Source organism: Caloenas nicobarica, chromosome 1 (assembly GCF_036013445.1).
Source record: "Caloenas nicobarica isolate bCalNic1 chromosome 1, bCalNic1.hap1, whole genome shotgun sequence".
Classification (NCBI taxonomy): Eukaryota; Metazoa; Chordata; class Aves; order Columbiformes; family Columbidae; genus Caloenas; species Caloenas nicobarica.
The window spans coordinates 96,793,658-96,817,171 of NC_088245.1; the positions used below are offsets into that span (position 1 = coordinate 96,793,658).

A 23,514-nucleotide genomic window follows, 5' to 3' on the forward strand; every position below is an offset into this window, starting at 1 on the left:
AGTTTGCACATTTTCTTATTTCTGATTTTAGATTCAGTGGCTAAAACTGTGTCAGCTCAGTTTCACAGCTTCTCCACGCATGGCACTATTAAGGATCAAATACTGCAAAATAGTATAGACACCTGGCATAAAAGTACATTATTCATCTTTATCATAACTTACTTTGAAGCTGAGCAGAACAAGATGATGTTAATTAAAAATATATATATATATGTCCCTCCATTAAGTTATTTTAGAATGTTAAGCTGCTTTAAATTTAGATTCTGACTTAAATCAAATTGATTTTTGATTGGAGCCTTCCTGTTATTTTTTGCTATGGTTCAGATGCCTTGTTTAAACAGTTTAACAACTCCTGCTACTGTCCATTTTTGGTTTAAGTGTGTTAACCACAACTGTGCTATTTATTAATATTTATAGATAAAATATCTAGGGCATGATTATAACTTTCTTTAGCATCACACAGAGTGTCTGATTCATCAATATAAATCAATATGGATATTGCAGGCTGAGATTTTTTTTCTCTTCTCTGCGGCATCACTCAAGATACAGAAAAGGGGATATTGTCTGGAAAGTGTCTCCAGAGGAAGGAAAGTAGATAGTCCGGTACTATCTTCTGCACTTAAGCATTTTGAAGCTTACTATAGCTTCCCTGTCTTGTTCTGTCTGATAGTCCGAGTGCTACCTTCTAACTGAATATGCCTCTTCCGCTGGCAACAATGCAGAGTCTGTATTCTTGTATTGCAGTGACTCACCAATACAATGTAATGAGTTTGAATGTCCTATATTATTCTGAAAATAGAAGTGAGCAAGGCTTCTAGAAAGAACCTTCTGTAATTTATGATAGACAAATGCACAAAGCAGGTAAACATAATTAAACAAAACTGCACATATGCTTTGTAGGAGTCTCCGATGTCATCTCTGATCATTATGCTATCTCTAATTTGCAGAACTTCATAGTATGCAGTTATTTAACACAGACTGAAAACCATTGATACAAGCATTTCAAATTCATGAGTAAGACAAGAGTTATAATCAAATGATTTTGATGTTTGGTATAAATTATTTTTCTAAATCAATGTAAAATAGAATAGAATTCTACCTATTACAGAAAGCTCTCTTCCTTTCCATTTCAAAATCTAAGATTTACCATCCAAACTATAAATCCTCATCAGTACAGATGAAACAGCATCCTTTACCCCATAAAGTTCATCTTTCATCCTTAATAACATACATACATTTATATATGCATGTCTGCCAAGGTAACTCTTTCCAGCCTTAGAAAAATGTCCTTGCTCAGAAAAATTGATGAGGTTCAATATGCTTTGGGTTTTTTTCCATATTAACCCAGTGTCTTAGAGGCAGGCAAGCAAGTCTCTGATATTGCCTTAACACAGACAAAGGTACGTCTATCAATAGTACACACTCAGTTTTAGCTGTTTTTACATCCTACATTCACAACTTTCTTCTGTTTATCTTCCATGCCACAGAGGATTATCTTTGGGAATCTTAAAGATTAGAGAATCAACTTTAGCTGCGACGGCTCTGGTAATGAGGCTGGTTCTCACACCAAGGACTTTACAGAACTGCTGGGCTTTAAGGATTTCATGGTGAAAAAGTATGAATATGGCCCAGAGTTTGAATGTCATGAAAGAGCTAAGGAAAACAGCAGGTGGATTTTAATATAATGTTACACATTCTGGCTGTTCCAGAAAACTGCAAGAGGACAGTTTCGACACTCAAATATCAATAGAGATAAAAGACTCCTTGTGCTTCTATCTGATGATGTTGTTCTTCATGTTACAACAAAACCCCAAAATTTTCAGTTAACACCTGAATGAGTTCTTCTTTGAGAACAAGCAACTAGAACTGTCATTGAATGGATAGCAACCACTGTTTAAGTCTGTGTTACTTATTCCATCGTTGCAAACATCATAGACACAATGCAAAGAATATTCAGAAAGTCAATCAGATATTTAGTGTAAGACATACAAAATATCTGCTGTATTTTGCTTCTCAATCTGTAGAATTTAGAGGCACTGCTAAAGACTGCACTGAGCTCTTTAGAGAAAAACTGAGAGACATTTCCTAAATTTCCTTGTTTGTTTCGCCTACCATTTAAAGTCAGGAGCAGTAACATCCTTTTCTTTTTGAAAGACCTTAAGTCAATCCCGTTGCCCAAAATACCACTCTTTGATTTGGATTATGAGTTGTATATCCATAGATAAAATATTTATCTAAATCAGGGCTATCTAGCCGACAAGACATAAAACTGAGCCCCAGGATTTCTCATCATTGAAAGACTACAATGGCCTTTAGAAACAATAGGAACTTTCAATATCAGTGACCTGCTTAAATTCAAGCTCACGTAAAGACATTCTCTTCACTAAAACTTTTTCCTACAGATTCAATTACACATTGTATACAACAATTAAGTTCAAAACCAAATCTGAATAGTGGTCCTCTTAAATAACTGCTATATTTTTACTCCGTACATTCCGTTCTTGATAGACTTTTTGAATCTTTCAAATTGAAAATTGTTATACAAATTTAATCTATTGTAACTGTAAAAGAACTTTGAAGGATATACAGTTGTGCTTTTCTCATAGTATTACTTATTCTATATTTTAATACATTTTATGTTTTATTGAAGGCTACCACTTTTCCCTCATATTGCAAAGAAGGAGGGTTAGTTTAGGAATATAAATAATATTTCTAGGTTTATACCTTCATTGTGTCTGGAGCTTTAGAACTAGTTTAGGATTGTATTGAGAAGGATCAGCAGGAATAATAAATCAGTGATACTCCACTGTGCAAGGCCCCGTGTGCATGGGGGACTGAAGGAGGGGTGCCAAGAGACAGAATAGCTATAGTGCTGGACCACTGAGAGAAATCCAACTGTTCAGCTACACTGTGGGTTGCACTCCTTTAATAGCTGTAATTAGCACAGTGTCCTGTGGATAATGGATTTTATTCGCACCTGGATTTTGACCCTGTAAGGTTAGAAGAAAAGAGCCAGCCATCCCCTCCTCCTACCTCCTTTCTTGAAGCAGAGCCTACAACTGAGATTGTGTGGCCAAAATGACACAGCTGTATGCATCCTAGAGATTGCCTCTTTCTGCAAAAGTGTGACAATTATGACTTTCTGGTGTCATCCTCCAGGAAAATATACAGAGAAGAAAAATAGTGAAAAACTATACACTGCAGAATATATCCCCTTTGGACTTCAGTGATAGTCACTGCAGCAGAGATATTTTTTGCACTTTTCTACACTAGCAAGTGAGAACTCAAAAGGTAATGACTTTCAAATATGAACTCAGTCATTTTTTAACTCAAGCTGTTGTTTTGGTTTGGTTTTTTTTCCAAAAAACATACTTTCTATAAATCATAGAAAAAAAAGAAATATATAAAAAGACAAATAAATGCCAACTCTTTAAATGTCAAACATAAAAAGACCCTTCAAATAATACCTTAGCAATAACCTCTTCAGCTCAGTGAAGAATCTAGTTCTACACAGTTGAACGGTCTTAACAGAAGGATTTCTGACTGTGTACTTACACAAATTGAGTTGAATCCTTATTTCCTGTTACTTTAAAACTTATGAACCAATAGAAGCCATGCAACTAAATATCCTCTTGTTCTGAAATTACTGGAGCTAGCAATCTTCATTTATCCTCCAAAATTTTAGGGTAGCATTCCCTAGACACTTTTGGAAGATCTATATACAACTCAGTTTCAAGAGGTGCCATAATTTTGTCATGTACTAGAATAGGAAGCCTTAACAAATAAAGCTTCATTCAATGTCCTCACCCACCAAAGAAATACAGATGCAGATTCATCACAGATTCACCACAGAAAACAAGTGAATTCCTTGTTAATTTCCTTTAGTTTCTTTTAAACTTCCTGTTTTCCTTCCCTTTATGGCCAAAACATAATTGAAATCCTGGCAGATAGTACATAAAAAAAAACTATGAGGAATACGATTTTTCCAGCTAGTACTTAACCTGACCATTAATGTCCAGACAGGTGTGAACTAATTGGGTCATCTGTCATTCAGAAGTCCAAATTCGTTTGACCTGTCTTTGGGCATTCCTCACAGTTGCTGAAGTTCTGCACATGAGGGGCTCTGATGTTCTCTGCAGAGACCATCTGGCATTTTCAGTGGATAAAAAAACCATCTATTTCCTGGACATGCTGGCCTATCCAGCATCAGAGAGCCTGGAGCAGCCAGACTCCTAACTTACCACTCAATTTGAGTTCTTAAAGATAGCTGGGACAAATATAAACCTGAGTTTCCAGAACCAGATGCCCTGAAAAAATTATCACATTTATTTCTTAACTGCATAAGATTGACCTGACCTGAGCAAGAAAACTACTGCCCGAATAGAACTGGCAAATTCAAAGGAAGACCCAAAGATTTCAAAATTGTGACCATCTCATGAGGAATTGTCCATGGCCATCACTGACTGACCCCAGCTTCCTTGACTAAGAGACAGGATTTTTCATCCTTTCTCACTTTCAGAGACACATTTTACAGAGCAAAGAGCTTCTACACAGTGTTCATTTACACCTTATGTCTGAGCCAAATGCCACGAAAGACAGAAATTTGATAGCAGCAGCTCTCTCTTTTGGGAGACACCACTGAAGATGACAACAATGTGGCAGTTATACTGGCAAAGGTCTCTTCATCTTGCTTGAGACTGATCAATCCTTTCATTTCCAGGACAACAGCTAAAGCGGTGAAGGAAAATTACTGTCCTTTCTCATCTTATCATCTTCCAAAGCCATGGCTGCCTGTGCACTTTGTGACAATAGAAAAAAGTAATTGCATCCACTGGAGAATTTTCAGGACAAAATGTTTCATGGCATTTTCCAAGACAGGCGTAAATGGTGACGCTCTCTTCATGGACACATAAGCATACATCAGTGTTTACTCTGAACCACAGAAATGCTACCAAATGACAAGAATTTAAGCTCTGCATTATTTAGTAAACAACTAACCCTGAAATGTGTAGTTATAATGTATTATTTTTTTCAGACTCTTCTGCAAAATGTTTTGTTTGCCAAGTTCCTTTTGTTGCATAAGCAGTCATAAGGTCCAACCTTTTGCCTTAAGCAGCAGGCAGTAATGATATAATTGTCATCTACCCCTACCACAGTGGGATTAGCCTACCTTGAGGATTCTTTCACACCACTTCAGTGCTGACTTTTCTTTTGGAAATAATTTTTAAAGGTCATCAACACTTTCTTTAAAAAAAAAAAAAATCCCTTTTCCCCCCACTTTTGGGGGCTATGAAACCCTTCAAAGCAAAAGTTTTTCTACACTTTCCTTAAAAACAAGCTGCTGTCTATTAGCTTTTAGTTTTGACATGGAAAGTCAGAAGCATATCAATTTTCAGGCCAACACTCCTATGAGACCTTTGCCAGTATAACTCAGCATATGCTCAGCTTTATCGTAATAGAGCAGAGTCTGGAAAGTTTAAGCTTTTGCTAAAAATTATAATAATCTAACTTTTTATCCAAATATTTGTATGGAGCCTATCTGAATACCTGGGCACTTCTTATGGATCTTTAGTGCCTTTAATTAAAATAATTCCCATGGTACTATTTATATTTTTACTTTTGTCTCATACTGCATACACACAGAAGTCACTGTTAAAATCCCAGGACTCCTTCAACAAATTAAATTAAAGTAATTTGGGTTAAGATGATAACTGATACTTTAGGAAAATTGGCTGAGATTTGTAAAGGGTCCAAGGCTGGTGAAGTACCTCCCACTCAGAATATGTCAGCGTAAACTGGCCAACTTTATATTCCTTATGAGGTGTTGTTGTTGTCTTTTTTGTTGTTTTTTTTAATCGGAACGTTTAATGAAATCAGAATATGTTTGGTGATTAGCAAATTGTGAAGAAATATGATGTTTTTGTGGCAAACATCTATACAAAGGTATTCTGATTATTCAGATCACTGGTTTTAAAGAGGAACAGATTAAAGCCACAATATAATGATGAGTAATTATAAGTACAAAAAGATATTCCTCCAATGAACAACTGTTGTTTGATATAAATTGTCCTGCCTTTGCAACATGCTCTTAAAATTCAACCTCTAAATTACATCATTATGATCTTTGTGAGGTATTAAGATCAGTGGTGCTAGCAATCAGTTAGCTAAATAAACAAGCTAGAACTTCTATTACAGGCAAAACTGGTTTTAGTTTTAATCTCTGTAAAGTCAAGGAAACTATGTAGAGGGGCATAGAGGGGGAGAAGGAGTGGACTCATTTCAGAATACTGTTTTTTCCATTTCAACTTTATTTAACCTGGCTACCTAAATATTTGGGGGTCAAGTCACAACCCAACACAATGCAATTAGCATTAAATTTCTCAGTCATTAAAAAAAAAAAAACAAACCCACACTCACAAAAACACACACAAAAAAACTCACACAAAAACCAAAGAAACCACAAACCTTTCTCTCTCATTAAAAACTTACACATTTTAATTGCACTTAGTACACTTGCTGCTTGGAAATGTTGCAACACCTTCATAAGCCACTTGCAGAATGAAAAAAAAAATAAATAAAGTAATCAAGTCTAAACGTTAATTTAAAAACTAATGGATGACTATTCTCCATTATTGTTATAACAAATAGGGAGGAAAACCTGGGTCTACAATATTTACATGGTACACTTTCAGTTAAAAAAAAAAAAAAAAGTAATGAAACCACCTGCTTGTTTTCTGTTAATGCACTGACAATGCAAGAAACCTCAGTTAACACCAAGATAGGTACTAGGAGAATGGCTATTAGCTTTCATTATCAGAGGTACATTTCCCAAAGGCTTCAAAAAGACTTTCCATAGAGTAAGAGGTGCTAAACAGGTGAGCAAATGGATACTCAAACCATTTCTGTAAGTCAGCCAGAAAACCTCCAAGTGACTTCAGCAGACTTTGAATCAAACCTTCAGATCTCAGCTATTATACATTTGCTGCATCTCTGCAAAGAGCAGCGATGGGTCCCTGTTCTGAAAGCTAAATGTGTCTTTGCATTTTCTCTCACAAAACATCAGAACCCTATAAGCACCATCTGCTTTGTGCGTCTGTACTTTATGCAGATGTGGCCTTCAAACACGGAATGCAAAAATCCTATTGTAGCAGCAGGCAGTGGCTCGGATCCTTATTCCGGAGCCCTTTGAAGTCAAAAGAGGCTGGATCAGGCCCTCCCTATGCTTTTGCATAATAAAATCATTGAACCTATTGTGCCAGTTTATACATGCTATAATTGCATATCTATTACCTTGTGTCACCTTTCTCATATAAACTCTTACCTCCAAGGCATGCACCCATGGCCAATGAGAAGATTAATGGTTTCATAGGCAAGTTAACATCAGGATCTTTACTCAGGTTGAGAAGCACAGGAATCTGTGGTTTAAGAAGAAAAGAGATATTCAGGAGATATCCAACCATCAGCACAACATAAATTAAATTCGTTCTAGTAAACAAATTAAACCCCCAGTAAGTTCAAAGAAAAACTTGTGAGTGTTTTGGTTTTTTCTCTCTTTTTTTATTTTACTTAGTATCGTTGCATCATATTCTTAATCTCTGCTCACTTTCCCCCACTGTGCTAGTCTCACAAGCCACAGAGAAGGTATCTGCAATGTTATGTCAAGCCTGACACAGGTACTGCTAACAAAACTGAGGATCTCATTAGGTTATAAGTGCCTCCCATTAGATCCTTCTGGTTCAACAGGGATCTGCAAGTGACTAGAAATCAATTTCCCCTCCATTTCTTGAAACCTAACGGACAGAGCTATATCTCCTCTTCCTGATGGACGCAGCTGTCAGAGATGCCCAGACCTCCATCATCAAGATGCCTGTAGACCATTTGTCCATAACTGAAAAAATCCCAAATGCTAGTTATAATGAAAGTGTCTGATCTGTTAGGGAAAAACTGAGAAAGATCAATGTGGCAGGCTTCTGAATTCATAAGAAGTGCTGAGATATTTTACTTTCTATTTACCAGAGAATGTAGATTTAGCTCATGGGAAAATGTTTGCAAGTTTTATGAGTTTCATTTAATCGTATTAGCAAATAAAATAAAAGAAACCCCCTGAAACATCAAATGAGGCTTGTAGGGAGACATAATAGACTTCATTAGGCAATTGGTATAGAGCCCAAAAATACAGCAGGCAGGTTTTCTAGTAGAACCAGATCTTAGTCAGTAACACCCTTCAAATCTAAACAACTTTCACCTTAATTGGGAAAAACTGGTTTGTGTTCAACTTAATTGTGTAACCACTTGGTTTGAAAGAAAGGTGCAATCAGTACCTGTGGAGAGAATGTCATTAGCAAGGGGAGAGGTGATAATGTTATTAACCTGTTTTTAATGTGTACAGAGGTTTATGGGACCAAAAGGAGACAGAAAGAATAAGTAACCATGGAACAGCAAGAGATCAAGCAGGAAAGGATTTGTGGAAATGACTGGGATATGCCTTAAAATTAATGCTTTTTCAGAATCCAGGATTTTCAGTGGTGAATACAGTGAACAAAAGACTTTTAATCCTTCGATTTGTCATTTGAATATATTTCACAGGTCCGCCTCAAGGGGTATGATTTCAGAGATGAAATAGCTGCTTCCTGAAAAATGTTTGCTCTTTGATGACTGAGTGATGCTCACCTCAACTGACCGTGTGTTCTTTCAGTATGGAGCAATATATAGACTTTATTAAGAACTACAACCCTTTCCTCTTCCCTCCTGAATCCTGTTAATTGATTAAGCTGGATAAGTTAATATTGAAACAATTATTCTTGAATTGTACATTGCCCGAAAATGTCTGTTTCAATTTTAAGGCCTGAAGAAGGTTCAGCATGCCCAACATCTTATCTGTTTTTTTCCATGAAAGTCACAAAAGGTTTAATTTCTCTCACAAACTTTGTTTCTCTCAAACCATCACTGCCAATTCAATTGATACACAATTCAAACTGCAGTTGTATTTATTGCAAAACAATGCCATATTTCAACATAAAACAAAATTTAAACACAAATACTAAAATCACAGGATAAGCCGTCTTGCTCAATCTAAATAAACCATCTTTTCCTGCTATATAATTTTGATCAGAGAACCCAAACCAACTATTTAGTTCCTCAGATTTATTTGCAAGTATCCTGATGCACTACAGTAACTCAATTGTTGCAGGACACAATCCTGAACTGTGCAGACTAGCAAAAGCTTTTTAAATTAGACAACTCCTTGTACAGCACAGAGAAGGTAGTTAGGCAGAGGAGATTAAAATGATAATCCTATTTTCTTGCTGTTGAGATCAGTCCTAAAGCTGGTGCCAACCAGCTCCCAAGTGCAGAGCAAGTAATGCCATTTTCACACCCCACAGGTGAGAACCATGTAGAAAGCAGAGCTTCTACAGCCCTCCAGAAGCCCCCTCCCTAATTACAGTGCTGTGAAGGACAGGAGAAGAGGGAAGCAAAACAGAGATCCCAGGCAGAAAGTCCATGAGGTAATACTCTGTTAGGTATTTGCAGTCCTATATGCATAATACTCCCATCAGAAAATTTGCTTCTCTGTTTAGTGACGGAGCTCAGCGTCAGGAGCTCTCCATGTCCTGTAAATCTGTTCACTGAAGACACAGAAACTGCCTAGAAGAAAGTCGCTGAACAAAGGTTTCAACTCACTGTGTCTTCTTTTAAACACAAAGATACATTGCAACGTACCAAGAGAAGGTGCAATGATGTAATGTGCCTGAATCTTCGTTTCTTAGTTTTTTTAAACCCAGCAAAGTATTTTAGGAGCCCAAATATGCACTTAACTGCATTGGTTTTATTGTTCTCTCCTTGACATAGCATTGTTTTTAGAAATACTGTGAATTCTTTTGAAATGACTTTGTAATAATTAATCATCTGTGTTAAAATTGTCACTAGTGATCTCCTCCTCCTAAGAACATTAACAGGCAGTAGGGCTAGGTCAGGAGTCTCTGCTTCCATAAATGTTGTTTTTTCTGGCAGGGGACAAACATTGAAATGTGTCTTACCAATACACATTTTGGTACACTTAAATTGAATATTCCCCTACTTAAAGGAATTAATCTCTACCAAAGAATAACAGTTATAAGTCATAAAGGGAACCGAAGTCCTACAGACTTCTGACACATGCTTGAAGTTAGATTTAGCATGAAAATACCCTTTGTAAATAAAAGGTATTTCTAACAAGGAATGATTCGCCATAAGTTTCAATTTTGAATACAGGGATGAAAGATGAATGCAAAACATTCAGTTAAATTTCTAGTGTTTCAGAGAGAAATATTTAGTTGATCCATAATGTACACTATTTTTTTTGGCAAACATTATGGATTATCCTGTGTGACAACTGTATGGCACAGTGTCTCCAAAAGTCACTGGTATCTAATTATTTTGGTCTAAAAATAGGCATAATGCAAAGAGGTTGTTCTAATTTCCATCCCAAGAACTCCCCTGCTCCAAAAAATTGAAGAATTAAGAAACAATCACCAGTAAGATGCAAAGCACTTAAAGCCAATGGACATTTATCTGTGCTTGAGCATTTACATTTTAAATATATAAGGAATATGCACAGGCTCAGTTACAAAGGAATCTGCTCTCTGTTTTCCCAAAAATCACCTTTAACATTGTAACATTTGTTTATGCAATTATGTGTTAGGTGTGCTCTACAAATATCTCAAACCTCAGTTTCCTCTACTGTTATAGGTAACCTGAGCACTAAAAAACTAAAGACAGAAATGCAAAATATAAAGAGGTTAGAAGGAAACTTTTCACTGTAGTTTTCAGTGGTTTTGAAAACCTGAATTGATTATAGAATCATGGAATAGTTTCAGTTATAAAGGACCTTCAAAGGTCACCTAATCCAACCCCCTGCAATGAGCAGAGACATCTTCAACTAGATCGGGTTGCTCAGAGCCCCGTCCAGCCTGGCCTGGAATGTCTCCAGGGATGGGGCATCTCCCACCTCTCTGGGCAGCCTGGGCCAGTGTTTCACCACCCTCAGTGTAAAACATTTCTTCCTCATGTCTCGCCTGAATCCCCCTTCTTTTAGTTTAAAACCATTGCCCCTTGTCCTATTTTAACACGTCCTGCTAAAAGGTCTGCCCTCAGCTTTCTTTTAGGCCTCTTTTAAGTACTGAAAGGCCGCAGTAAGGTCTCCCTGAAGCCTTCTCTTCTCCAGGCTGAACAACCACAGCTCCCTCAGCCTGTCCTCATAAGTTCTACAACTCTTTCTGATTCAAGTCGAAGCATTTACAATAGCATCAGAAGCACTCCAAGCTAGGATGCTTTGCCAACTCTGGTATAGTTGGCTGTGATACATATTGCACAAAAATCCTGCCATATTGATTTAATTTATTGGGATGCATATTTTTTCATGGTTGTAAGAACTACTGTCCCTCACCAGAGAGAAAAAGAGAAAAACAAAACAAAACAAAAACCCACACGTTAAAGCTCATGAATCCTCTTGTTTTCTTAATTATTCCCTCTTCGGATTATGTAAACAGCACCCTTATCAATATTAGCGGGAGAATAATAATGTTTTATAAGGAGAATATCTTTTATTTCTTATACTCTTTATTTCAAAAGTCTTACCAGGATAAATCTCTGTTAGATTAGTTTCTAGAAAACTTGCTAATTTTGTTGGAAAGTTTGATACTGAACCACCCCACATTGCTGTTTGATTGACAGGATTTAGACAAAATGAGTAATGTAGCTTAACAGAGCAAAGCCAAATCCTTCTTACGCACTCATCATAAGATTCTCTGTCTCCCAGTATTAAAACAGAAAAATGCAACTGTAAGAAATAATGGTTGTACCCGGAAAAAAGAGAGTGTCTTCAAAGACTTGATACAGAAAGGAAATAGCCTTTAATCTTGAGTCTATATAGGGTGTTATGTGTATTATATATATCTGTAGGATGTAAGCCGATGCATAAAGAACAATTCTAGCACCTACAGATGTTGGCACATTTGTTTATATAACTATTCTAATTGAAATCAAACCTTGTGAAGAAAATGTTTGTTTACACCATGAACTGTGGAAGTACATAAGATATGTTACAAATATAAAAAGAATAAAACCAGAAAGGTATATATTTGGGTGCCCTGGTGACAGAAGATACAGAGAAGGCAGAACTACTGAATGCCTTCTTTGTCTCTGTCTACTCTGCCGGAGGCTGTCCTGAGGAGCCCCGTACCCGTGGGGCCCCAGAAGAAGGCAGAGCAACGGAAGAGTTTGCCTCAGTTGATGAGGACTGGGTTAGGGACCAGTTAAGCAATCTGGACATCCATAAATGCATGGGTCCAGATGGGATGCACCCACGGGTGCTGAGGGAGCTGGCTGAAGTCATTGCTGGACCACTCTCCATCATCTTTGCCAAGTCTTGGGAAACGGGAGAGGTGCCTGAGGACTGGAGGAAAGCAAATGTCACTCTGGTCTTCAAAAAGGGCAAGAAGGAGGACCCGGGCAACTATAGACCGGTCAGCCTCACCTCCATCCCTGGGAAAGTGATGGAACACCTTATCCTTGGTGCCATCTTAAGACATATCAAGGATAAGAGGGTCATTAGAGGCAGTCAACATGGCTTCACCAAGGGGAAGTCGTGTTTGACCAACCTCATAGCCTTTTATGAAGACATAACAAGGTGGATTGATGAAGGCAGAGCGGTGGATATGGTCTACCTTGACTTCAGTAAAGCATTTGACACCGTCTCCCACAGCATCCTCATGGCTAAACTGAGGAAGTGTGGACTGGACAATGGGGTAGTGAGGTGGACCGCAAACTGGCTGAAGGAAAGAAGCCAGAGAGTCGTGGTCAATGGGGTGGAGTCTGGTTGGAGGCCTGTATCTAGTGGAATCCCTCAAGGGTTGGTACTGGGGCCAATATTATTCAATATATTCATCAACGACATGGATGAGGGAATTGAGTGTACTATCAGCAAGTTTGCTGATGACACCAAGCTGGGAGGAGTGGCTGACACGCCAGAAGGCTGTGCTGCCATCCAGCGAGATCTGGACAGGCTAGAGAGTTGGGTGGGGAAAAATTTAATGAAATATAACAAGGGAAAATGTAGTGTCTTACATCTGGGCAGGAACAACCCCAGGTTCCAATATAGGTTGGGGAATGACCTATTAGAGAGCAGTGCAGGGGAAAGGCCCTGGGGGTCCTGGTGGACAGCAGGATGACCATGAGCCAGTATTGTGCCCTTGTGGCCAAGAAGGCCAATGGCATCCTGGGGTGTATTAGAAGGGGGGTGGTTAGTAGGTCGAGAAAGGTTCTCCTTCCCCTCTGCCCTGGTGAGACCTCATCTGGGATATTGTGTCCAGTTCTGGGCCCCTCAGTTCAAGAAGGACAGGGAACTGCTGGAGAGAGTCCAGCGCAGGGCAACAAAGATGATGAAGGGAGTGGAGCATCTCCCTTATGAGGAAAGGCTGAGGGAGCTGGGTCTCTTTAGCTGGGAGAAGAGGAGACTGAGGGGTGACCTCATTAATGTTTATAAATATATAAAGGGTGAGTGTCACGAGGATGGAGCCAGGCTCTTCTCGGTGACGACCAACAGTAAGACAAGGGGTAATGGATTCAAGCTGGAACACAAGAGGTTCCACTTAAATTTGAGAAGAAACTTCTTCTCAGTGAGGGTGACGGAACACTGGAACAGGCTGCCGAGGGAGGTTGTGGAGTCGTCTTCTCTGGAGACATTCAAAACCCACCTGGATGCCTTCCTGTGTAACCTCACCTAGGTGTTCCTGCTCTGGCAGGGGGATTGGACTAGATGATCTTTTGAGGTCCCTTCCAATCCCTAACTTTCTGTGATTCTGTGATTCTGTGATATTTTCATCTTTCACAATGTTTTTAATCTTGAATCAATATTCCAAGCTTTTAAAAATTGAATGAGATTTTATTCCTGTTATAAATTATCCACCTTCCTGAGAAAATCTCATCTATCAAAAATTGATAATAGTAGAAACTAAAAAAATACAATTCTGCAGGACAGTGTATTTCTTCTTCTCCCTCTCAACTCTCTACAATATCCTGAAAATTTAAGCCAGATGAAACAATCAAAAAGAAAGCAAGCTCACATTTTACTTTAAATAACTAAAACTAGCCAAGAATTATATACACCAATTATTACTAAGCTAAATTTCATTAAATACTATTAGTTTTCTCATAACAATCCTTACATTTATATTGAGGCATGTAGTCCTCTTTTGTTAAAAGAGACTGGTGGTGATGTTTGCACATTTCAGTTCGGTTGTCTACTTGACAGAGGAGGTCTACTTGACACTTCCCAAACCTTGTTGCTTCCAGTTTTCTTTGTACAAAAGTGGAACGAAGAGTCTTGAATATTTTGCTTTCACATTTACCTTGGTACATAGACTGCATTCTTTGTAAGTAAAACCATAACCAAAGAGTTGACATTTTCACACCTTGCTGTCACATCCTCTTTTCCAAGACTCCAAACTACCAAAGAACACGTTGAACCAAGACCTTTATCCTCTTCACCTATTTACAACAAAAGCTTCTCATGAGCATGGCATTCCACTAGTCAACGAGATGAAGTAAGTTTTGAACCTATGAAGACCTTCGGAAATACTAATAGAAAATACGATTTAGCTTTACCAGCTGGACCCTGGATATATGGAGAGGACACCAACGAGGAGGTGCGTTAGTCCTTCTCTGTCAGTGAGCATCTCCTCCTGGGATGGCAGGAAACTCATAAGAACAGCAGAGTGAAGGCCTCTCAGCTACTTCTGCTTCCCAAAGATAACACTTGTACAAGTAATCGCATATCTCCATTGTGCAAGAAGAGTAACTTAGACAAGTTCATCCGATACCTATGCAACGCAGAAGGCATCAGCTCATAGTACCCATTTTGTCTATTTGTGCAAAATGACAATTAAACAGCAATTCATGTCTTTATTTTAGGGATTCATGGCTGCTCAACACCAGGGGATTTAACAGCACACTCTTTGCTAAGAACTGCATGTGGTAAAGATGTCTTCTGTGAAAACTGCAGAGAATATGCATTCATAGAAAAAAGCCTATTTGTAGTTTCCCAAATTATTGATGATTGGCTTGTCTTAGCAGACAGCTACGGCCCAGTCACATTTTTGTCAAGCATTTAAATGCACAACATAGAAAACTCCAGTAGGGCAGATAATAAAGAAAGCCTAAAAATAAAGCTGTCACTAAGAATATGAGATACATATGGAATATTCAGTATTGCAAATGAAAAGCCTCTGATAGTTTTAGAGGCAGTAAATATTGGGCAAAAAATATTCCATTTTCTAACAAAGACCTGTGAAAGACTAGGTCACCTTGCCAGCCAGGTGGTTAATGGAAAATGGTTGTCACACTATATTGAGGAAATAGTATTTAAAGTCAGCTAAAATGGGGGTTTACTATGGCTATATTTTTGGTTCTGGTAATAAAAGAAAAATATAAACAGATGGCTCCAGCATACGTGGCTGATAAAACTTGTCAATTAAACTAAATAGCATACTGGTAATAAAATCATGTCACCTAACATTCTAAGGGCAGAAATCCATGCCTATTTAAATGACAATATTAGGAAAGTGCAGGCCTTAAAAATGAATAAGTCTGCCTGTCAAAGTATGTCATTGTGAGTTTAGCCTCTTGGAAAAGGAGGAAAACTATCAGAGCATTAATAGAATGGCAGAGCATCACTACATGATTCACTACATTTATTCTTCCATGAAAGATGGATACTCAACATGAAAAAAACCCTTGCCATTCAAGAATTAAAATGTGTGAGACTTAATTTATTTAATTTATTAATTGTATATGCACAGAGCATTTTGTGGGTGTGTTTTGCAAATCTCAGATATATCTATATATATTAAATCTCCTGCTGGCAACATAGTCTTTTGCACACAGTCAGAGATCGTGGAGTTTGTCATAAAGTATATCTCAAACTCGAAATGTTTTGCCACCGTACATTTTTTACACATTGGCAAAAAATGTTTGATTTTCCTATCATGATTGCTAGGCATGCTTATGCAATGAAGTACAATAAACACTCATATAAACATATGTTTAATTGGGGAGCTGGATCTTTACTCTCCAATGCTTAAAGAGAAGGGAAAAGTCTGGGAATTACAGTTCATCAAGCAAGTTTCAATCTCCTCATCTTGTTTTGTGGCAGTTCATGATCTTTGCATTCAGGACAAATTATGTGAAACGAGCAATTGGAAGATACTCTGAAGACTGTTTTGTCTTTGTGTGGTTCCAATGTTTTTAGTTTAACACAAACAGAATTTCATCAAGACAGAAACAGTAATAGCAATCAACCTATGATGAGCTAAGTGTCCCTAGAAACACATTCTACTGCTTCTTGTACGCAATTATCTTTCTGCAGCATCCTCTGCAGCATAAGATACTTGCTATGTTCTGAGCTCTTTGCAGAGATTTCATTTTATCAACCTCTGTATGTGAATTCCGTATGGTACTGACATTTTTGATGGTGAGGTTATACCAGACTTATCCTTGTCTAGAGCAAAGAAGAATTTTATGAACTACAGTGTTGCACTGAAAAGGTATTTCCAGGGTAAGATGCTTCAAATACTAAGCTAATCTAATTATTGTAATTTCAGAATTTTTTAGTAAGAGAGAGTTCTTCTCCACAATGCTGGTGCTGAAGGCTGCTGGAAAGCATCACTGTGTTCAAAATGTTTAAACACATGAATATTTTGCACCTTAAAACATTTCCATCTTAAAATAACTGAAAATATTTAGGTTTTGTTCTTAAGACTGCAGATAATGTGTTGTGTTTATGTTTTTGGGTAAGCAAGGATTGTAATTTATCTGTGTAGATACTGAGTAATTCTTGAAACTGCTTAGATATTCTTCTAGGGAAGCATTTTCTTTGTATATTTTCTTTACTTCAATTCATAAAACAGTTTGTTTTCCAGAATTATTTGTAATGCTAGCTCACATATATTCATATTCTAATTACCTTTTTAAAATATTGATTTACAGCTTCCACTTTTGACATCCGATTAAGGTAAGAATCAGCAAGCTATACATTTTAATGCTGTCAAATCTGAATCTTAAAATGGACCAGTCAACTTTATATAAACACAGATAAAATGAAATTTTTAGTCTTAAGATCCATTAATTAGACATTCACACTTTCTTCATTTTTATTTTTTCTATACACAAAGCCAGTCATTATGAATCTGATTATCCCACTAGTACAAACAAAGAAGGTGAAATGAAAATTTGGACAACCATCCTTCAACCTGATTTTTTTTTAAAGAAACACGGTATCACAGTTATTAACTTTGACATATATAGTGATAAATAGCCTTTCAAAAACAAATGTTGCTTGTTTTGATAGCAGGAACCGAGTGCCAAAGAAACAAAAATAATTTTAAATGAAAGTTTACACAATGTTATATAAGAACTTGAGACTTTTACTTAGGAATTTTCTGTAAGTGTTTTATAATGTAGAATGACAAAGACCAAAGTATAAGCCCATTCATTGAGCTAGATGTTGCTAGGTCTCAACTTTAGTGTTCCATATAACATATTAACGTCTTAACACCTCAGCTAATGACTGCTTTTGCACAGGTGAGAATATGCCTACATTTTTCTTTCTTCCTGTTCCCCTCTTTGCCTAGTTAAAAAAAAAAAAAAAGTAACTGTCTCTTAGGTTCATCTCAGAACAGAATGAAAAAGATATACATTTTAAATGTCTAATATGTTGGCAAGGATCCTTTCCTGTCCACCTGTATTTCCCTCCACCAAAGATACAAAAGTGGTCTTCAGGCACTCAAAAAATTCCTTTATTTTAGTCTCATTCCCCAAAACATACTCCTTTAAAAGAGAGTTCTTTTCAAAACCTGTAAAAGACCTTTTGGTTAATATGCATGCAGGTTCTTTTTGGTGTTGGTTCAAATCGGTTTTTCATAGACTGGCTGGATATGAGGCAAAACCTTCCAAGCTAAGATTTCTACATTTTTGCTTAATAGTCCTGAAGTGTTTGCTGGGAGGTGACTCATCCTGAACCAGTCTTTCCTTTCATGCCTATTTCTTGCAGTCTGTTGTTGTTAAATCAATATAATTCCACAGGAAACACCACACTAATCAAACCAAAATACCATATTAACATATTATTATAGTGCAGTTGCAAATCTGTCCAACCTGTCATATGCCCGATAAGAAATGTCTTAAACCTTGGTGCAGGTTAATGGTGGACATGACCACCCAATAACAATGGCAGAAAAAATTATACTTAGCTGAAAACAAGCTGTAACAATGAATCATTCCTACAGGATAATGAAGGGATTATTGCACTTTAAACAGAGAACTTGATTGAATAAACCTATCTGATCATGCCCTAATTTGTTATAATTTTATACTTTTCTGATATTAAAACTCAGCTGCTAAGACGCATTTGTTATGCTTAACCTTATTTGCTGGTTTTTAAACTAATTACTTAAGCAAGGTAGCAAGAAAAGGTTTGGGTGTTAAAAAAGCATTAACATACCTACACAGTACATAGAGGGAAAATATTGATAGCAGTGGATAGATAGCAACAGTTTCCATCAAAAAGACAATTTTACTTCTTAGCACGGATGTGGATATAAGAGGGAAAGTGCAAAACCACAGTTAAAACTGCGCCTCTAGTTCCCCAGCTAACTGCAGCTGCTGGCAGCAATGTCCGGCTAGATGCCTAAATGGTACGAATAAGCTTGTAATAATATTCAGTCTCGGGGGAGCAAGTAAACAACAACACAGAAGAGGTGAAAAAAAACCAAATTGTAATCAACAAGCTCAGCTCCCTCGCCAGCACCAGGAGGAGGCTGTGCAGATCCTACCTACCATTGTAGCCGTGAAGGGGATGTTGTCGATCACGGAGGAGGCCAAAGCGGACACCCAGAGCACTAGAATGATGGCCACTGCCAAGCGCTGGTCCTCGGGAACCCCCTGGAATTGAGAGCAGTCAAATTACAACGTTGATGAGATCAGCATTGCTCTGTCCCCACCGCGGCATAATTGCACGTTCTTCACAGTTTTAATTTATCAAAATTTATTACTCCTTCAGGCTCCAAGATAGGAAAAGCATTTTAAAGAAAACAGCCCAACATTCAGTAATACAATTATTGTTCTTTTGCCAAGAAAATTTGATCAAAAAGAAATACAAAGACTGCTATTTCTAATGCTCATACTTGCACATTTCTAATACTCCTACTTGCATTTCACACAAGAAATAAACTGTGCAGCTCTAAATTTTCCCCTTTTACTCTTTATATTTTAGCGGTTTTTTAGACTGCAGAAAAGTTTTCCCTTTTGCATTTGTAGCTATGTTGATTCTGGCTGCGGACAGATATATACATATTAAATATCCCCCGTGCCAAAGTATAACGTGCTTTCTTGATACTGCTGATGTAGGCATGCAATCATTAACATTAAATTCAAAAGGAAAGTATGCATTATTCTACTGGAGTAAAACTATTTTCCCTATGTGTTAAAAAGCTGTAAATGTTTTAAACAAACCTTTATTAACAAAGCTGTCTGCTCTCCTATATAGTCTATTAAGTGCAGATTAGCCAAAGCCTAAAAAAAATAAAAAGACATTGTTATCAACTAGTGAAGTTCCTAATGCAGTTTCTTTTTTTCAGTGGATGTAAGAGAATACAACAATTCTTTCCCATTCACAATTCATTGATATTCATCTCAGGTAGCTTCTATAACAGCTTTGCAAATGGTGGAAATAAAAGACAAAAACAAAATTTGTAGCTAAATTTGCAGAAGTGGGTCAGTTGTACTGGAACGACTGGTGGGATTGCTTAAGAGTGTGGGGCAAAGGCATCAGAGAGTGGCTGAAATTTAGTAACGTTCTTCAGTGGATGCATGTTTTCCTGAACACCTGAACACAACCGGTTTTAAACCAGCTTCCCCAAAGCCACAATATAGATAGAAGTAAATCATGTGTTTAAAACGTCAGATGAAATCTGACCATGCTCAGTCCCAGATGAAGAAAAGAGAAAGCAAAACATATTTTTCTGTTAAACATCTTCCTGAGACCCATTAAAAAAACAAACAAACAAACAAACAAACAAAAAACGAACACCACACACAAACCCATCAACCCATCTGTAAACTAGGCCAGAGATCTTGGGTGAATGGAAATTGGCACAGAAACAGCAGCACCTGAAAGGCAGGAAAATCAGGTCTCTGATCCCCATGTCAGGCAGCCAGACTGAGGCGAGCTCTGTAAGCCTTGGGCCAGGGGACAACCTGAACCAGGTCACTCTGTCCTCCCTGTGAGACTCATTCACATTTTTGTACAGGGTGCTCAGATAGCATCCTGTACAACCATGGTTACTACCACGTGTGAAAAGACATAGCAAGGCTCCAGCCTAGTGGTGGTAACTCTTATCTCTCCTTGGGCAGACAGGAGAATATAAACTGAGAACTCATGCCCTGGGATCTATTCCATCAAACCACAAGGTAAAAGAGGAATTTTAACTCATGAGATCTACACTTTAATACACTTTGATTTTGTATTCTTTTCTTATAAGAGTCCAGAATGAAGTACTATTTCCAGGTTGAATGGGGTACATCTATTTTATCACTTCTCGGTTTCTTAGAGGAAGAAATCACACCATTTTTGGTTCAGCCTGAACCAAGCTGGTTGGCTTGCTTTCATTTTTCTTCTACCATGACAAAGAATCGGTCAGCTGCAATGTCTCGCTTACTGAGTCCATTCCTGCACAGAGCCACAGAAGTCAATATTCACAGCTCCATGTAACACCCACACCTGGCCATCAGACAGAGCCCTTCAGAGACAGCAGTGAAAAAAAAAAAATCATTCAACTCACACACTGTCAAGTTCCATGACAGAGATGAACAAAGATCCTAATAGGCACTGAGTGGTGTGGTATAAGACACAATAATGTCGGAGCAACAAAGGGGCTGCCATTCAGATCGACAGTTCCTGTACCTGCAGCTCATTGAGGCAGCAGCTGAATGCTAGTGGCTTGGGTATCACCACATGTTAAATTTGTCCCAGAAATTATATTTCCTTTAAACAATGCATTGCACAAGAAAAGATAGATCTACACTTAAAAACACAGCATGCAGAAAACAAGTGATAAGGCATTTAGATACACAACCCCCTCCCTTACATAAAAAAAAAAATAAAAAAAAATAAAAAGACATTTCATTTTTTCATTACTTTAACTTCCCAGGAGAAACTTTCCTAAGAAACGAATTCTTGCTGGTAGTTTTAAATTACTGTTTTCATTCTAAGCTGTCTACCTCACTTTACCAATTCAGAGGTTATTACAGGGACTTCTAAAATCTATGTAAAGTCAGTATTTCTAATGAACTGTAATTTTTTTCGGCAATTGCTTTGTGTTCACACTTTAAAATAAACTTTTTAGCACATAGCTGTCAGCAACCAGGGCTCAGAGTTACATTCAGTTAACATTGCTGCCTTATTACTTAATTATCCATTAACACAACATATTACTTGTCAGCAACACTCGAAATTTATTCTGGAATGCAGACATGGTACCACATATTCAGGAGATATTCAGGAAAGAGAGAAGGGAGTGAAAGGCACGCACATGGCTCCTGCAAGACACTCAAGGCTGCCCATCATGTTAGAGATGATGACAGAACTAATCACATAACCAACTTCGGGATGTCTCTACAATATCCAGGCTGATTGCCTGCAAGCACCCAGACAGAAAGTCACTGGTTAGCATCCTGGCACTGGCCTCCTCTGGGTGTAAACCACACAAAGGGCCTCCTGCATATTCCCGTATCTTCTAAGAGGAATAAGTATTATTGCACTAACTTATGCCCTCAAGCATACTAGCTCCTGTCTGACAGCTCAAAATAGAGTTTTACTGCAGAAAAAATAAAGCACCATTTTAGATCAAAGTTTAATTTATGCACGGCAGTTTGCATGAAACCCTCATATGGACGGCATGTCATGATGACTGTTGTAAATACACTCTGCCTGAAGGGATTAAGGTAAAATGTCAATTTTGATAATAAAATTGAACAAGATCCTCTATGCTGTATCCCTGAGAGGCACAGGAACTTATATCACAAAGAGACAGACGGCGAAAGATTTTATAGCCTGTAACAGCCAGTTGTCAACAAGGACTAAAAAGACAGTTGGAAAGACGAGTTACAAGAAGGGCACAATAGAAAACAAGGATTTCTGGCTTTTTCATTGCAAAAGATCTACCAGACCAGACCAATAAGCACTCAAAGGCAGAACCTCCAAGAGTTCCTCCATGGCTCTGGAACTTAATTCAAATTTTCCAAAATGACTTGCAGCCTAAGTCGTACACAGGCTTTTAAATGTGCTTTGTAATAGGAAAGGGAACATTTATAGCAGTAGGAAATAGCTTCATACTGAGAACCATCGAAGATGAAGGATCACCAAGGATGAAGAATATGAGTTGAGGACTCCTGAGTGCCTAGTTCATGGAAAGATTTCTTATTCTTCAATGCATATCTTGGTTTTGACTTGTTTCTTCTTGACATTGTTAACTTAAAGGAAAGAAAAATGCTTTGGTAAGGACTGTCATCTCCTCCTAACCCAAAGGGTAATAGATTCAGACCAAAATTAGCAGCAATGATACTTAGAACATTTTTCTCATTCATTTATGGGGAAAAATTTAGTGTGTCTCACTTTTTTCTTTATTATGTGTACGAGTTTCTTTCACGACCTTAAACTGCTGTTATTCCAAACTATTCACTGGTGACCTGAGAAACCATAAAAATGAAGTTCAGTGAATTACAACAGTCATATTTGAAGTCTGGCAGTCAATGACAAATAAATTCCTATGTGTTTTAATATCTTATTGTGCAGCCACACAGCACCCAAATCAAAACTGTTCAATCCAAGCTAAACCAATAAATACATCAGGGAATGCAACTAATAAACTGTTACAGCAATAGCAGAGAAAAGAAACATGGTTTCAATATGGATTCTCTATGAGAGCTACAAAATGCAAGGATATATAGAGCATGATAGCACAGAGAACTAAAAATTGTCTGTAGTAATGGGTGTACAATAAAGTAATATTTCCTGATTAATTTTAGAACTACTAGCTCTCAAATAAGCTTCTAAATGATAATCAGAGTTTCTATTCATATTCTCAGAGGTTACTAGATTTTGACTTCCACTTTGGCATTAGAGTTGGTTGAATTATTCACTGTTTGTACTTGGTTCGAATTTCATCCCTTTTACTGCTGATGTTTTTTTGTTGGTGGTGGTGTTTTGGTTTGTTTTGGTTTTTTTATAATAGATCCCAGTTTACAAATTCTTGGGCTCCTTGCGATAACTGGGGTTGAGGGTGAGGGAAGGAGGCTGTGCAAACAAGTTTGTTATAGAGGCTTTGCCCAGGCTGTTCACTCAGACAATTCACTAGCCATGGCAGTGCCAGTGGTCACTTGAGTTTTATCAGTGATGTTTCTACAACATAATTACATCACTTA

General features: G+C 37.6%; 1 protein-coding gene across 1 annotated transcript in view; it reads right to left on the minus strand.

Moving 5' to 3' along the window:
- OCA2 (OCA2 melanosomal transmembrane protein) overlaps positions 1-23,514 on the minus strand; it is a 177,113-nt gene that overhangs the window by 42,185 nt on the left and 111,414 nt on the right. The window contains exons 19-21 of the mRNA XM_065653528.1: positions 19,546-19,605; positions 18,871-18,975; positions 7,322-7,415 (exon numbers count right to left, since the gene is read on the minus strand). Of these exons, the coding sequence (XP_065509600.1) occupies positions 7,322-7,415; positions 18,871-18,975; positions 19,546-19,605 (259 nt within the window). The remainder of the gene's footprint in view (positions 1-7,321; positions 7,416-18,870; positions 18,976-19,545; positions 19,606-23,514) is intronic.